At 55.0% G+C, this 16,319-nt stretch overlaps 1 protein-coding gene and 1 pseudogene across 1 annotated transcript; both read left to right on the top strand.

The window, feature by feature from the left end:
• The first annotated feature begins 7,842 nt into the window (after window positions 1-7,842).
• Window positions 7,843-9,243, top strand: IRGC (immunity related GTPase cinema). The gene has a single exon (XM_055411990.2). The coding sequence runs from the start codon at window positions 7,843-7,845 to the stop codon at window positions 9,241-9,243; it is 1,401 nt and encodes a 466-aa protein (XP_055267965.2).
• Window positions 9,244-12,456: 3,213 nt separating this feature from the next.
• LOC148774338 (interferon-inducible GTPase 5-like) lies at window positions 12,457-14,836 on the top strand (annotated as a pseudogene).
• Window positions 14,837-16,319: the final 1,483 nt, after the last annotated feature.

Raw genomic sequence — 16,319 nt, 5'->3', positions numbered from 1 at the left:
ATATGGCAAAGTGAGTCAGTTTACACATACGTATTCGTCTTTGGTGGCTCAGTGGTAAAGAATCTGCCTGCAATACAGGAGACCTGGCTTTGATCCCTGGGTTGGGAAGATTCCCTGGGGAAGGAATGGCAACCCACTCCAGTATTCTTGCCTGGAGAATTCCATGGACAGAGGAGCCTGGCAGGCTACAGTCCTTGGGGTTGCAAAGAGTTGGACATGACTGAGTGACTCACACACACACACATTTTTTTGAAAATATTCTAGTATGAGGTATCACAGGATATTGAATATAGTTACCTGTGCTACCCAGCAGGACTTTGTTGCTTATCCATTCCACATGCAATAACTTATATCTGCTGATTCCAGACTGCTGCTCCATCCCTCTCCCATCTGCCCCTCTGGGCAACCACTAGTCTTCTCTATGTCCGTGAGTAGGTTTCTGTTTCATAAACAAGCTCATTTGTGTCATATTTTACTACTTTAAAATTTTTTTCATTTATTTATTTATGGCTGTGCTGAGTCTTCACTGGGCTTCCCTGGTGGCTCAGATGGCAAAGAATCCACCTGCAATTCAGGAGACCCGGTTCGATCTCTGGGTCAGGAAGATCCCCTGGAGAAAGGAATGGCAACCCACTCCAGTATTCTTGCCTGGAGAATTCCATGGATGGAGGAGACTGGAGGGCTACAGTTCACGGGGTTACAAAGAATCAGACACGACTGAGCGACTAACAGGTTCACTGCATCTTCACTGTTGCACGTGGGCTTTCTCTAGTTGTGGAGAGTGGGGGCTACTCTCCAGTTGCAAGGCTTCTCCTTGAGGTGGCTTCTCTTATTGCAGAGCACAGGTTCTAGGGTACGTGGGCTCAGTTTAGTTGTGGCTGTGGCATATTTTGGATTCCACACAGAAGTGATAACATGTCTTTCTCTTTTTGACTTACTTCACTTAGTATGATAATCATCAGTTGCATCCACGTTGCTGCCAATGGCACAATTTTATTCTTTTATATGGCTGAGTAGTATTCCATTGTATATACGTACCACATCTTCTTTATCCATAATCGAGTTGCTTTTAATAGCCCCATGGCTGTGCCTGTTGGCATGGAGGACGGAAGATGTGTTGTGTGAGAAAGTGTGGACATCCACTGCTTGCAGCAGAAGTGACTCCACAGAGTCAGAGTCTGTGATTTTAGGCTCAGCTCAGCTAACTTATTTCTCTTGTATTTTCCTAGTTAGATGCACACATGGATAGTGTAAGATACAAACCTATATTTTCTAAGTAACTCTACCAAGAGCTCTTGCATTTAGTTTTATTTTCTGATTTTTGGCCGCCTCATGTGATATTCGGGATCTAAGTTTCCCAATAGGGATGAAACCCATACCCCCTCCAGTGGAAGTGCCATGTCTTAACCACTGGATCGCCAGGGAATTTCCTAAACATTTTAAGTGATAGGGAAATACATCATAATTTTATTGGTAGCACTTTAAAAATTTTGTTAATGGGATAGAAAACAGTGCATCTGACAACCATGGCACCTTAGATTGGACGAGCTGGGGAACCCACAGAAGGAGAGGATGAATTGGTGCGTTTGTCTCCATTTACTCTCTATTCCAGCCTCAGCTCCTGGGTGTTGTGTCTATCTTGGGACGACAGGTGGGAGAACAGAATTTTAGTATGGACTAAATGAGTTACTCCACCTGACAGGCTTCACACACACCTTGTTGTTGTTTAGTCGCTAAGTCGTGTCTGACTCTCTGCAACCCCATGGACTGTAGCCCACCAGGCTCCTCTGTCCATGGGATTTCCCAGCAAGAATACTGGAGTGGGTTGCCATTTCCTTCTCCGGGGGATCTTCCTGACCCTAGGATTGAATTTGCGTCTCCTGCATTGGCAGCCAGATTGTTTTTACCACTGAGCCACCAGGGAAGTCCATGCACACCTGGTGTAACATAAACGTCCCATAAGTGAGCATTTGGCTTTAGCATGTGAGCACGATAGCGCCCCCACCAGCCTGGGAGGTCTGTAGGAGCAGGGATGTGTGAGTCACATCTTGGGACCAGCACAGGGACTGGTGAGGTCTACACAAATGTTTGTGGGATGACCACACAACTGAGTCAGTTACAAGACAAATGAGAGCATTCTCTCAACTCGGGGTCTTTGCCGAGGTTCTTTAGGGCTGGGATGCAACTTCCTAGCAGACCATCTGGCTCACTCCTATTCATCCTTCAGTTATCAGCTCAGGCGCCTGTTCCTCCAGGAAGCCCTCCTTGACCCCTGAGCTAGTTCAGGTGGTCCCTTGGTTCTCCCACAGTCCTCTGGGCCACCCTCCCCATCCAAGTCTGGCCCACTCCGGGTCATCATTGCCTGGGGATGGATCTGACTCCCCCACATCACTGGCTTCCCTGGTGGCTCAGATGGTACAGAATCCGCTGGCAATACAGGAGACCTGGGTTCAATCCCTGGGTTGGGAAGTTCCCCTGGAGGAAGAAAGGGCAACCCACTCCAGTATTCTTGCATGGAGAACTCCATGGACAGAGGAGCCTGACTGGCTACAGCCCATGGGATCACAAAGAGTCAGACACAACTGAGCAACTAACACTCTAACTGCACTATGAATCAGTCCGGCGGGAACAGAGCCGGGGGCGGGTGTTGGTCTTTGCTGTGTTCCTAACATCTAGCCCAGGACAGGGCCTTGGAGAGGTGCTGAGTGTTTGATGAATGAAGACAGAAGAGGAGGTTTGGCGGACAGGCATGAACGCAGCCTCCCACGGGCTGGCACTCTCGGGAGCTGGGAGAAGCGCTCCTGGCAGGGTGCCAGCCTGCATTAGACGCATTTGGGCAGGCGTTCTGCATCCTTGTCTTGGTCCAGGGTTACCCTTGGCTGTGACCATCTCCCTCCTTTCCTCTAACTGGGAGCTCCCAAGGGCAGAGCCTGATGTATCTACTTCGGGGTCCCTGGCTCGTGGCTGCTCACACAGCTTAGGAGCTGGAGCAGAATGAATGGACGTGGAGGGTTTCAGGGGCTGCCGTCTGAATATGCTGTCTGCAAGGGTGACCGCGTCTCCTCTGGTCTGCTAGTCTGTGCGCGTCTGCGTGTGTGTGGCTTGCGAGGCTGTTGTAAGTCTGCCTGCTTTGGACTTGTCTGTAATGACTCTGTACTTGAGGCTCTGTGTCTTTCCTTTCCCTCTTGGGCCAGGCTCTGGGTCTGGATTTGCGGGGAGAAATCTTAGTCCGTGTGTCTGCTGTCTGGGAATGTCTGAGAGTCTTTTTTCAACTCTTGGTCTCTGTGTTTGAGTCGGTCAGTGAGGATGTGGATGGGTTCGTGTGCTGACCTGCATTTCTCTTTCGCCTGAGGTTTAAGAACTCAGTGTAGTCAGCAGACTACCCTGTTCCCATTCTTGATGTGGTCTTCAACTAGTCTCTTCCCTTTCTTCTTGTTTTGAGGGGAGAAGTCCCCTCTTTTTCCTTTCCGGGCCTCCATCTCTTCCTCAGCTCTTCTTTTGGAGGGTTCTTTCCAGAACTGAGCTTCAGATTGTCAGCAAAACCCTTTGAGTAGCCAGGGCCTCTGGCTGTGTGCGTGCTAAGTTGCTCAGTCATGTCCGACTCTTTGCAACCCCATGGACTGTAGCCCGCCAGGCTCCTCTGTCCATGGGATTTCCCAGGCAAGAATACTAGAGTGGGTTGCCATGTCCTCCTCCAGGGGATCTTCCTGACTCAGGGATAGAACCTGCATCTGTCTCCTGCATTGGCAGGTGGGTTCTTTACCCCTAGTGCCACCTTGGAAGCAGGGGCCTCTGGGTAGTGGGGGCTTCTGGCTCCATCCCAGGAAATGGGAGTGAGGGTGGGACACACGGCCTGGGCAGAAAGGGGGCTGGGAGGAGAGCCAGGGTGGAGACTGTCATAAAAGGTTCCCCGAGACTGGAAGGGAGGCTTGGAAGGTGCAGAGACGAGGGCTGCAATTGAGAAGAGCCAGAGATATCCCCAGGAGCCTGGGGTTCCTGTGTCCTGGTCTCTAGACCTTCAGCTCCCTCCGTGTGCATCTGGGTCCGCGCCTTGCGTCCCGTCCCTGGGGCTCTGCATCTTTTTGTTCTGTCTGTAACTTGTGCCTCTGAGAGTATCTCTGGTGGTTTTCTGGCTCAGTCTTTCATCCCTGAATTCCTGCCTGACTCTCCGTTTCCTCCTTAAGGAGTCTCTTTTCCATCCCAATTCTTTCTCTTTTTAAAATTTTATTTTAAATTGGAGCATGATTGCTTTACAATGTTGTGTTAGTTTCCGCTGTACAAGAACGTGAATCAACTATAAGTGTACATACACCCTCCCCTTCTTGAGCCTCCCTCCCACCACCCTCCTCAACTTTCTTTTCTCACTCACGTCTCTCCCTGCTTCCATCTCCCTCTTTGTCACACTAAAAGATGCCATTTTATTTTTTTTTTAATTTATTTTTATTTTTCGGCCTTGCCATGAAGCATGTAGGATCTTACTTCCCCGACCAGGAATCGAACCCATGACCTCTGCACTGGGACTGTGGAGTCTTAACCCCTGGACAACCAGGGAAGCCCCCTCATTGCCATTTTAAATGGTTGTGAGGAAGCAGGGGAGGGAGACAGGAGAAAGGAGGAAAGTGTTATGAAGTCGGCACCTGAGCTGGGATTTGAAGGATGGGCTGAGGGTACACTGTTGTTAATGTTGTTCAGCCGCTCAGTCATGTCCGATTCTTTGAGACCCCGTGAACTGCAGCACTCCAGGCTTCCCTGTCCTTCACTCTTTCCGGGAGTTTGCTCAAGTTCATGTCCATTGAGTCAGTGATGCTATCTAGCCATCTCATCCACTGCCGCCCTCTTCTCCTTTTGCCTTCAATCTTTCCCAGCATCAGAGGATGTTAAAATGCTAGGAAGGCCAGTCAGGGAGCCTGGAAACCAGATACTGAATTGGGGTGTGGGTGCTGCCCCACTGCCCCATGGACCACCAGACTCGGTCAGGACCAGGCCAAATCACACGGGGCTCTCCCCAGCACTTCCTCCCAACTCAGCCAGAGCTGGCTGAGCTTAACCACCACCCACAGAGCCTACACCACCCTTGGTGAGGCGGGTGAATGGGAAGACAGTGCAAAGGAGGGAGAGTGAATGACTTGTTTGGGAAACTGAGTCCTGGGATGAAGGAGAAATAGAGGGTGGGGTGGTGAGCAGGGCCAGATTCTCAGATGCCAGAACTGGGATTTTGTGCTGGGGGTGATGGAGACAACCGGCGGGCTTTGAACAAGTCTTGGTGTCAGCTCTCTCTGGGTCCCTGTTGGGGTGGAGGGGGGGCTAAGGGCCCCAGGGTGACCCAGTGGGGGTCCAACGAGCAGCTGGGGGCGGCTGGGACCCCGCCCCCTGACATCACCCTCACATTATTGCACCGGGGCTGGCTGACCAATAAGCTGTGGCTTGCTGCTATAATGGGTCCTAGCAACAGGCCCTGATCCTGTACTAACAGGAGAGGAGGCCCCAGCAGCGGGGATAGTGAAGGGGAGAGGGAGAGCCTGCAGGGCAGGTAAGTCCCGGTGAGGGCGGCTCCCCTGTCCAATCCTAGGCCCAGCTTCCTCAGCCGCTCGGCACCCCAGTGGCCACTGGCCCATCTGCCCCTTGCACTGAGACCTGTCCAAGGATTCCCCTTCTCCTCTACCCAGGCCACGCTCTGAGATGGGTTAGGGGTTGGGACGCAGGAGGGACTGGGTAGAGCCCCAGGGTGAAATGCCCCAACCTGGGATGGGCCATCAGGCCTGGCGGGAACAATGGGATAAGGACCGTCTTCCTGGGGAAGGTTGGGTGAGGATGGGGCCAGGCGCAGCTGAGGGGAGAGAGGGGAGATAAAGACACGTGATTGAAGGGAGAGCAGCTCTTCAAAAGGACCTAGGTTTGAGCCCTGGCTGTGCCTCTGAGCGGGGACATCTCATGCCTAGTCTGAACCTCAATCCATCTCCATCTGATGGGGACACTGATCCCTGACCTGAGCGTCTCTCCCAGGGTTCTCTGAAGAGTCTTTAGTCCAGGGAAGCTCCCAGGTGAGAAGGAAGGATCTCAGGAGAGACCACCATGACAGGCTCCTGAAGGTGGGAGGGGACTTGGCCGAGCCAGCCCTGTAGGGCTGGGTGTTTAAGGAGATGCCTGGCTGAACCCAAGAATGTCTTCAAAGGTGACCTAGGGACAGACAGGTGATGGGGCTCATGATGGTCACAGAAGCCCTGCAACGTGGGCAAGGTTATCTTCCACCAAGCAGGTGCTAGAGCAGAGGCTCAGAGAGGGCAGGGATGTCACACAGCCAGGAATATTAATAATGATGATAACGATGATGCTGATAATGCAGACCACCTGCTCTGGGTTGGGCACTATTATTTTTTTTTCCAGAGAAGTTTATATTTGGGCCTTAAGCTTTTGAAAATACAGTTTAGAGATATAGCATATGAATACCACTGTAATACACATGAAATTTTCTATCAGACCCTCAAAATTAACATAAACTGAAACTTTCGCATAGTCAACAAAATAGTGGCTGGGTGCTGATTTCATTAGATAAGTTGACTACAGCATTTTAATTATCATTTTACGTCTATCTAGGTGTAGCTGGAATTTTAAATGCACATCAAGGTAAAACTATATTACAGCTCAATGCCATACTAAATGTACTTCGCCTCTGCGGTAAAATTCACAATGGGTTCTGCTGGACAGATACTGGGTCGGGCACTATTTTAAGTGCTTTTTCTGGATGAACTCATTTCATTCTCAAAAGCTCTAGGAGGTGGTCTGCTATAAGGATTGCAGATCGCTTTGATCTGTAAGATGAGGAAAGTGAGGCAGCAGTCAGGAACTTGCCCCAAATCTCTCAGCTGGTGTGTGGCAGGGCCCGCCCGGACGGAATCCCAGGCAGTGTGGCTCCAGGGTCTGGGTCCCCTTGGCCATCACTTCTTGCTGCTTCTAGTCACCGCAGAGGCAGCAGAGGGAGATCCACTGCTCCCTTTGCCTGGGCCCAGGAGCTGAGCTAAAGCCCCTTCCACTGCAGGCCTGGCTACATACGCAGATTGCAGGGCCCAGTCCAAAATGAAAATGCAGCAGCCTTGCTTTGAATGTTTAGAATTTTAGTCAATGTCAAAAGAGCATTAAGGCAAGAGCTGAGTTTTGTTTTGTTTTTTATTTATTTTTAAAATTTGATTTATTTATCTAGCTGTCTTGGGTCAACTGGGCTCTCTAGTGGTGGCACGCAGGCTTAGTTGCCCAGCAGCATGTGGGATCTTAGTTTCCCAACCAGGGATCGAACCCTGTCCCCTGCATTGCAAGGTGTATTCTTAACCACTGGACCACGAGGGAAGTCCCAGGAGAGCTGGGTCTTTTAACGTGGGGCTCCATGTGACGGCATGGGTCTCAAGCTGCCCATAAAATGGTGGGAGTTCCTAGGGTTACCCCGAAGACTCCTCAGTGCCCTGGGAGGCAGGTCAGTCATTAAACTCATTAAGCAAGAATCAAACAGGCTCAGAGAGGTGTGCTTCGTTTTGCCCCAGGTCACTCAGCAGGCTAGTGGCAGAGATGGGATGGGAACCTGGGGCTACCAGACTCGGGAGCCCCCTCCTTACCGCCTGTCTAAAAGGTATCCCGGGATTTTTTTTTGTTTTTTGTTTTTTTAAGAAGGAGAGGGCTCTGGGGCTCCAGAGAGACTTCCTTTATAGCCCTGGTGTGTCTCTCCCTGCCCCACGCCACGTTCCAGGAGGCCTGACTGGCTCCCTTCTGCTCTCTCCCCCGCAGACACTGAGGACCACGCGTCCGTCCGTGACTCTCCCCCACCCCCCCGCACCCTATGCCCCGCCAGTCACCATGGCTACTTCGAAGTTGCCAGCGGTGTCCGGGGAGGAGGAGACCACCATCCTCATGGCCAAGCACGAGCTGGAGGCCCTGCGCACCGCCTTCGAGGCGGGCGACCTCCCCCAGGCCGCTTCCCGCCTCCGGGAGCTGCTGGCCCCCTCGGACTGCATCCGGCTGGAGGTGGGCGTCACAGGCGAATCGGGGGCCGGCAAGTCGTCCCTCATCAACGCCCTTCGCGGCCTGGGTGCCGAGGACCCCGACGCGGCCCTCACCGGCGTCGTGGACACCACAATAGAGCCCTCGCCCTACCCGCACCCGCAGTTCCCAGACGTGACCCTGTGGGACCTGCCCGGGGCCGGCTCTCCCGGCTGCTCGGCCGACCAGTACCTGAAGCAGGTGGACTTCGGCCGCTACGATTTCTTCCTGCTCGTCTCGCCCCGCCGCTGCGGCGCGGTGGAAACCCGCCTGGCCTCCGAGATCCTGCGCCAGGGCAAGAAGTTCTATTTCGTGCGCGCGAAGGTGGACGAGGACCTGGCGGCCACGCGCACGCAGCGGCCCTCGGGCTTCAGCGAGGCGGCGGTCCTGCGCGAGATCCGCGAGCACTGCGCCGAGCGGCTGCGAGGGGTCGGCGTCCACGACCCGCGCGTCTTCCTCGTGTCCAACCTCTCGCCCGCGCGCTACGACTTCCCGCTGCTCATGTCCACCTGGGAGCACGATCTGCCCGCGCACCGGCGCCACGCCGGCTTGCTGTCGCTGCCGGACATCTCTCTGGAGGCCCTGCAGAAGAAGAAGGACATGCTCCAGGAGCAGGTGCTCAAGACGGCCCTGGTGTCCGGCGTCATCCAGGCCCTGCCCGTGCCCGGGCTGGCGGCCGCCTACGACGACGCGCTGCTTATCCGCTCGCTGCGCGGCTACCACCGCAGCTTCGGCCTGGACGACGACTCCCTGGCCAAGCTGGCCGAGCAGGTGGGCAAACAGGCTGGGGACCTGCGCTCCGTCATCCGCTCCCCGCTGGCCAACGAGGTCTCCCCCGAGACGGTCCTGCGGCTCTACTCCCAGTCGTCCGACGGTGCCATGAGGGTGGCCCGGGCCTTTGAGAAGGGTATCCCTGTGTTCGGGACGCTGGTGGCGGGGGGCATCAGCTTCGGCACCGTCTACACCATGCTCCAGGGCTGCCTAAACGAGATGGCCGAGGATGCCCAGCGCGTCCGCATCAAGGCCCTGGAGGAGAAGGAGGAGGACACTCAGCCCAGTGTCAGCCTGGAGGCGGCTGGTGACAATGGTGTGGAGAACCGGGGGTCCAGGGAGGGGAGCATGGAGGAAGCCCCCCTCTCGACCCGCCGGAAGCTTGGCCTCCTCCTTAAGTACATCCTGGACAGCTGGAAGAAGCGAGACTTGTCCGAAGACAAATGAAAGTGCAGCCCTTACCCACTGCCTCACCCACCAGACAATCAAAAAAGGCCTAATGTGGTGAAAATGAGAGATGCAGTTGCTGAGTGGGGACGGGGTGGGACGGGCTGAGCGAGGCAGGTGGAGGGAGGCCCAAGGCCAAGTCCCTAACCGGGGAATAGGAACTGATCTTGGGAGGCAGACGTTCAAGGTGTGGATGCAGGTGGGGCAGGACTCTTTTAAAAAAAAAACAAAACACAGCCTCTCTCTCCCTGATCCCCAATTGGACATGGCGGGGAGGTGGAGGGGGGCCGTTGGGGGCAACAGGACAGCCTGGCCTGGAGCCAAGCCAGGAGCCCACTGCCAACATAGGTGGGTAGCTGAATGGGCCCTGGGGCCTGCAGTCTCGTGTCCCTTTCTGAGAACTCCAGAGGCCTGCTCTGGTGGAGGAGGGGCAGCCAATGGGTACCCGGGCTGGGCACAATAGTGCCTAGCAACCAACTGGGTGAAACAGATGCCAGGGAGATGGGACATCCTGAGCCAGCCCTGCTGCCTGTGAGTGATGGGGGGGTGGGGAGCAGGGAGGGGGCAGCCAGGTGGCCACTGGACTGGCCTCTGCGCAGAACCTGGGGAAACAGAGTGAGAGTGGAGGTGGTGAGAGGGTGGGCGGGCGCTTCTATGAGCATCCACGGAGACAGGAGGCGGGGACGGCACCGGCACCCTGGAGCAAGCCTCATTTCAGAAAGATGCCCAGTGTGTCTGCATGTGGATGCATGTGGGAATGAGCTTGCTGGTGTGTCTGATTGGGAGGGATCTTGGTAAGCCTTGGTGATTTGGATGCTCTGGGTGGGTCTAAGATTGTGAGTGATTGGCTGAGACTGGGGTTCCAGGTCTATGTGTGCCTGGCTGCATGGCTGGGCACGAATTTTGGGGATGGTGCTGTAAGGCCGTGGTTCTGACAGGGCGCCTGTTGGGATTTCTGAAGCTGCACGAGGTTTCAAAAGACACAGGGTGTATAACACAGTGAGGCGACCCTGAGACCTCAACTGCTTGCCACAGCCCCTCGCCCTGTGCTGGGCTCTCCAGCTGGATGCAGAAGTGAATCTGACACCCTTATCTGCTCAAACCAAAACTCACGTGCCGAGTGGAGGGTCACGCATGTTTAAAAAGGAACCACCAGACTGAGGCACTTGGACAGGACAGGGGTTGCCCCAAGAGCACCTGTGGACTGGGACGAGGGTCCAGGGGAGGGTGGGATTGGAGGAATTCACAGGTGGTTCTGGTGCAGTGGAGATGGCCTCACTAACACTCCCTGAGTGCTCCCAGGACCTGCTGATGGTTCTAGCCTCATTGTCCATGTGTGTACGTGCGTGCGTGCTGTCATATATGATGCTTTGTGACCCCATGGACTGCAGCCCGCCAGGCTGCTCTGTTCATGGAATTTTCCAGACAAGAATACTGGAGCGGGTTGCCATTTCCTACTCCAGGGGAATCTTCCTGACCCAGGGATCGAATCCACATCTCCTGCGTCTCCTGCATTAGCGGGCAGATTCTTTACCACTGCACCACCTAGGAAGTTCCTCTAGCCCCATCTAGGGGCCTTAAATTACCCCTGACTCTGGGAAATGGACTAAGAGGGTCCACTTTTACCTGGGATGTTAAAATTTCTTTGCTGAAGAACTCTGCAAGAAGATTCCTGTCTTCCCAGAAGGCCTCCCATTGGCTCTGCAAGGACTATTTGGGGTTCACATGGACCTTTCTGCACCAAAGAGGGTACAAAGAATCATGGTAGGGATATTCCAGACCCCCAGGGGGAAATCCCCATGGTAGGGATTTCTCAGATGCATGAGAAAGATGGTCTCTTTCAAATCCATTCTCAAAAGGCACAACCCGCATCCTGATACCTGTGGACCCTCGGACTCACTGGCCCCAAGTGGCTGGGATGGAAAGGTTGGCCATGCTCTCAATACAATGGGCCTGAGGTTAAGAGAGACAGCCTGGGTGACCACTGTCCTGTGCTTCCAACTGGTGGCCTCATTCTGTCCTGTCCCTTCTGCCTCTATCTCTCCCTTCCCCGTCTCCACCCCCAGCCCCTGTTCCAGCTCTTGGCCCTGCCCACCCAGGTCCTGCCCCCACCCCTCCCCTGTCTCCTAGGCCCCAGTCTCCTGCACCATAAGGTCACAGAAGGCTCTTTGGAAAAAATTACTGGCTTCACCACGAGACTTGTGGGATCTTAGTTCCCCGACCAGGGATCGAACCTGGGCCCTTGGCAGTGAAACTGTGGTGTCCTAACCACTGGATCGCCAAGGAATTCCCAGGAGGGCTCTTGCTAATGTCCCCAGTGGACCTCTCCCTTCCCTGCTCAGAACCCTTCCATGGCTACCCACAGATAACGATCAAGTGCAGCTGGATGCTCCACGCCCTTCCCAAGCTGGCCTCTGCCTGAAACTCGTCAGCAGTAAGACCCTGAGTCTTCCTAAAACAGTAGGGCTTGGAGGGTTCTGAGGAGTCATCTTTCCATTCCACAGGTGAGGAAACTGGCACCCCCCCCCCGACCCTTCATAGAGGGGAAAATAAAAGCCCTGGAGGGGCTGTGACTTGGCTGGTGTCACCCCTGCAAATCCCTGTCATGGCTGGGACCAGACACAGTCACACAATCCCAGGACATGAGCGTGGCTGCCCCGTCCATCATATGGACTTGACAAAATCATGCATGTGGTTAGAACAATGGCTGGCCCCGAGTAGACCTCAAATAAACCTGAGCTATGACTACCAGTGATGAAGGTCCCAGCTCTTAATCCTGGTGCTGAGCGCATGGTAAAACCCCTGCCCCCTTCCTCAAAGTTAAGACTTTGAATTCTAGGGCCAGAAGACCTTAGTCCCATTCCCAGTTTTCTCACGCATTAGCTGGAGGACGTTGGGCCTCACTTATTTTCTCAATGCCAAATGTGGATAAGAAGGGAGGGAAACTCCTTCTCCAGTTGGTTTGAGGATTTGTGGAGACTTCAGGAGAAGCTGGCGGTGATGAGTAAATGTGAACTAAAATAAAGCGCTTAGCACCAGACCTGGCATCTTGTAACACCCTCAGCGCTATTACTGGTGATGCCACAAATACTCCGGCAAGCTGAGGGATGTAGAGAAGATTGGGCAACTCAGAGTGAAAACACTCCCTTCCCTTCCCTTCCCTGTCCAAGGTCATCAAGTCCTGAAGACGGAGAACTGGGGGTCCAGCAGCCCATGGCCAGCGAGGTCTTCCAATCATGCCTCAGCCAGTGCAAGATCCTGGAGCTCTCAAAGGACACCAGGGCCCTGAAGGAGGCCTTTGAGGCGGGGGACCTGCCAGCAGTCACCGCCAAGTTACAATCTACGCTTCATTCTCTGGAGAACGTCCGGCTGGACATCGGTGTCACTGGGGGGATGGGCTCAGGCAAGTCCACCTTCATCAATGCTATCCAAGGGCTGGGGGACGAGGACCCCAACTCGGCCTGCACGGGTGTGGTGGAAATGACAGTGGACCCCACACCGTACCCACATCCCAATTACCCCATTGTCGTCTTCTGGGACCTGCCGGGCGTTGGCATCCCCGCCTTCTGGGCTGACAAATACTTCCAGCGGGTGCAGCTCTTCCAGTATGACTTCTTCCTCATCATTACCTCGCAGAGCTTCACTGCCAACCTCACCGACCTGGCTCCCGAGATCCTGTGATGGGGCAAGCGCTTCTACTGCGTCCGCTCCAAGCTGGATGTGGACATCGCCGCCTCTCGCAGCCGCCGCCCCAGCTCCTTCTCGGAGGAGAGGGTACTCAACCAGATCCGGGACGACTGTGCGCAGCAGCTGGAGGGTGAGGGGCAGGCTATGGGGGGCTGGGTTATTTATTTATTTATTTTGGACGCATAGTGCGGCTTGCAGGATCTTAGTTCCCCGACCAGGGATTGAACCCGGGCCCTTGGCAGTGAAAGCGCTGAGTCCTAACCACTGGACTGCCTGGAAATTCCTGTCTATCTTATTTTTAATTCTTTTATTTATACATTGATTGGCGGGGGCTGGATTCTTGAGGGATTACCCTGCTTCCCCTGCATCTTCCCACTGAAGCCCAAGGTGGGGTAAGGCCACCCAAGTTGTGCAGCCCCGGTCTGTGAAATGCTGCTTACAGCTCCCATTTCAGTCACAGATGACAGAGACCAGTCACTTGCATTAAAAAAAAGAAAGGGTGTGTGCGTGCTAAGTCGCTCAGTTGTGTCCGGTTCTTTGCGACCCCATGGACTGTAGCTTGCCCGGCTCCTCTGTCCATGGGGCTTCTCCAGGCAAGAGTCCTGGCGTGGGTTGCCATGCCCTCCTCCAGGAGATCTTCCCAACCCAGGGATGGAACCCTCAGTCTCTTACTAAATCTCCCGCATTGGCAGGCGGGTTCTTTACCCCTATCGACAGCTGGGAAGTCCCACTGGCCAGTGCAAATGCTATGCACCCACGCCCATGCTGACACACCTCTGGGGTGGGGGTCTGGGGGGCAGCTAACATTTCTTGGGGGCTCACCAGAGGCCAGGCACCATGTTCACAGCTCATTTCACCAGCGTGACATCCCTCGGAGGAAGGTACACCCATCCTCTTGTTTTACAGATTAGTACATGGAAGCCCAGAGAAGGAGGTGTGGTAACTAGCCTGAGGCCACACAGGGAATAGGGAGGGAGGCTGGGATCTGAACTCAAGCAGCCTGGCTCCAGGGCTGATGCTCTTAAGCCAGGTGCTGCGTAGAAACAGCTTGTCACCCCCACTCCCTTCCCCCGCCACCCCCACGCCCACACTCATGGGCAGCTGTCAGGACACCTGGGTCTGCTCAGTGGGGAAACTCACCCAAGGTGCCCTTGTCTCCTGCAGCACAGGGACTCAGGGACCCCAAGGTCTTCCTGCTGTCCATGTTCGAGCTGGGCAAGTACGACTTCCACCTGCTGGAGGAGTCGATGGTGAGGGACCTTGAGAGTCACAAGCGGCATGCGTTCCTGGTGGCCCTGCCCGTCTCCAAGCCCACTCTGGAGCGCAAGGCGGCCTCGCTGAGGCAGCACATCTGGCTGGTGGCCACAGTGGCCTGCGGGGCCAACCCAAGGCCCGTGCCAGGCCTGCCAGAGGTGACGTGTGACCTGTATATGCTCATCCGGGCCCTGGAGGGCTACCGCCACAGCTTCAGCCTGGACAGGGCATCCCTGGTCAGGCTGGCGGAGCAGACGGGCCAGCCCTTGCACAAGATCCTGGAGGTGCTACAGGGCCCAAAGACCAAGGTCACAGAGGCGCTGGTGGCAGAGCTGCTGGGTCAGGTCTCCAGGGACGCCTCAGCCTTCAGCCAGAAGCTCCTCAACGTGCCCATCCTGGGCTCCCTGGCCTCCTGTGGCCTGTCCTTTGCCACCATCTACTGGATGCTCCGCACCTCCCTGGATGTGGCTGTCAGTGATGCCCAGAGCGTGCTGGTTCAGGCCTCCCTCGACAGCCCAGACCGTAGGCTCCTGGATGGATCGGATCAGTGGTCCCAGCCAGGCACCTAGACCAGCCAGAGGTGGCAGTGAAGGGCTGGGAGCCTGCAGGCTCTGTCTGTGCCCAGGCTGGGGGGGTGTTGGGGGAGGGGAAGGAAGAAACTCTAGCCCAACTGTCCTGGACTGAACCGTGTGCTGTCTCGTGCTTCTGCGCCCTGGATCTTGTGCCCTCTCTGGCCATAGCCCCCACTTTCCCTCTTCCGGTGAACTATCAATCAGCAGTCCCCTGGGAATCGCGGGGAGGGGACAGACACGGGCATGCTAAGTTGTGACAAGGCAGGGAAAAGCCAGTTGCCTGGCTGGGGAGGCAGTCAGGAGGGTGTCCACCACACAGGTTGGGGGAGGGGCGGGATGAGGCAAAGAATTCAGAAGCATTTCTGTAAGAGGGTGGTGAACAGTTCTCAGTAATCTTGGGCGTCACAAAGGGAGGTCCCACCTAAGGTCTTGGGCAGTGTGTGGCAGGGCCAGAGCCTGCCCTGGGCCTCGTACCCCTTAGACTTCTGGCCAGACCTGCTGTGAGTCTGCGTCTTCTAGTCAGACCTGCTCCGAATCTGCAGACTCCCCACTTTCGGCCAGATCTGCTCTGAGGCCAGAGGTTTGCTTTCTTCCCTGTCCCCCTACCTTCTTCAGGCTTCCCAGGTGGCTCAGATGGTAAAGAACCCACCTGTAGTGCAGGAGACTTGGGTTTGATCCCTGGGTCAGGGCGGGAAGATCCTCTGAAGGGCGTGGCAACCTACTTCGGTATTCTTGCCTGCAGAGTTCCATGGACAGAGCCTGGCGGGCTACAACCCATGGGACCGCGGAGTCGGACAAGACTGTGACTATCACTTCAATTCACCCTCTTCAGTTGTACCTTTTTCTCCAAAGGCCAGTCCCCCCGAGGTTACCATGACCTGCACACCAGGCCGTATAGAGGATATGCCCGAGGGCAAGGGGAAGCCAGGGAGACCAAAGTGGCATGGGTCGGGGGGGAGCGGATTGGGCAGACCAACTCAAGCTGTTTAGACTGGAACCAAGTGCTTTACTGAAGGGTGCAGCGGCATCACTGGAGGGTCAGGACTAGTTTGGGATTAGGGTGCGGTGAGCAGACCAATTCGGAGACGTATTTTGGGAGACACTGAACTAGGACGGTGTACTATATTTGAGTGGGGGAGGGCAGGTACTGTAAGGAACTCAATGGTGTGTTTAATTGAGGGTCAATTTCTGGATTTGAAGGGAGGGGCCATTTTTCAAAAAGTAGTTGAGGTATACAGGGGAAGCCATCATGTCTGATGCTGGGAAAGGTTGGGGGCGGGAGGAGAAGGGGACGACAGAGAATGAGACGGCTGGATGGCATCACCGACTCTGTGGACATGAGTTTGAGTGAGCTCCGGGAGTTGGTGATGGACAGGGAGGCCTGGCGTGCTGTGATTCATGGGGTCGCGGAGAGTCGGACACGACTGAGCAACTGAACTGAACTGATCTGACAAGGGTAGCACCTGTTTTGACTAAGGGGAAGGGCAGTTAGCCCTCTGTATTGGAGGGGTTCCACATGTGTGGATTCAACCACCCTTGGATTGAAAATAGTAAAAAAAAAAA

Source organism: Moschus berezovskii, chromosome 22, assembly GCF_049115385.1.
Source record: "Moschus berezovskii isolate FMDL1 chromosome 22, NW_MosBer_1.0, whole genome shotgun sequence".
Taxonomy (NCBI): Eukaryota; Metazoa; Chordata; class Mammalia; order Artiodactyla; family Moschidae; genus Moschus; species Moschus berezovskii.
This window is presented reverse-complemented; position numbering and strand designations above follow the sequence as displayed.

Bases quoted from the DNA above. Each gene is read 5' to 3' on its own strand.
- IRGC (XM_055411990.2), top strand. From the start codon at position 7,843: ATGGCTACTTCGAAGTTGCCAGCGGTGTCCGGGGAGGAGGAGACCACC.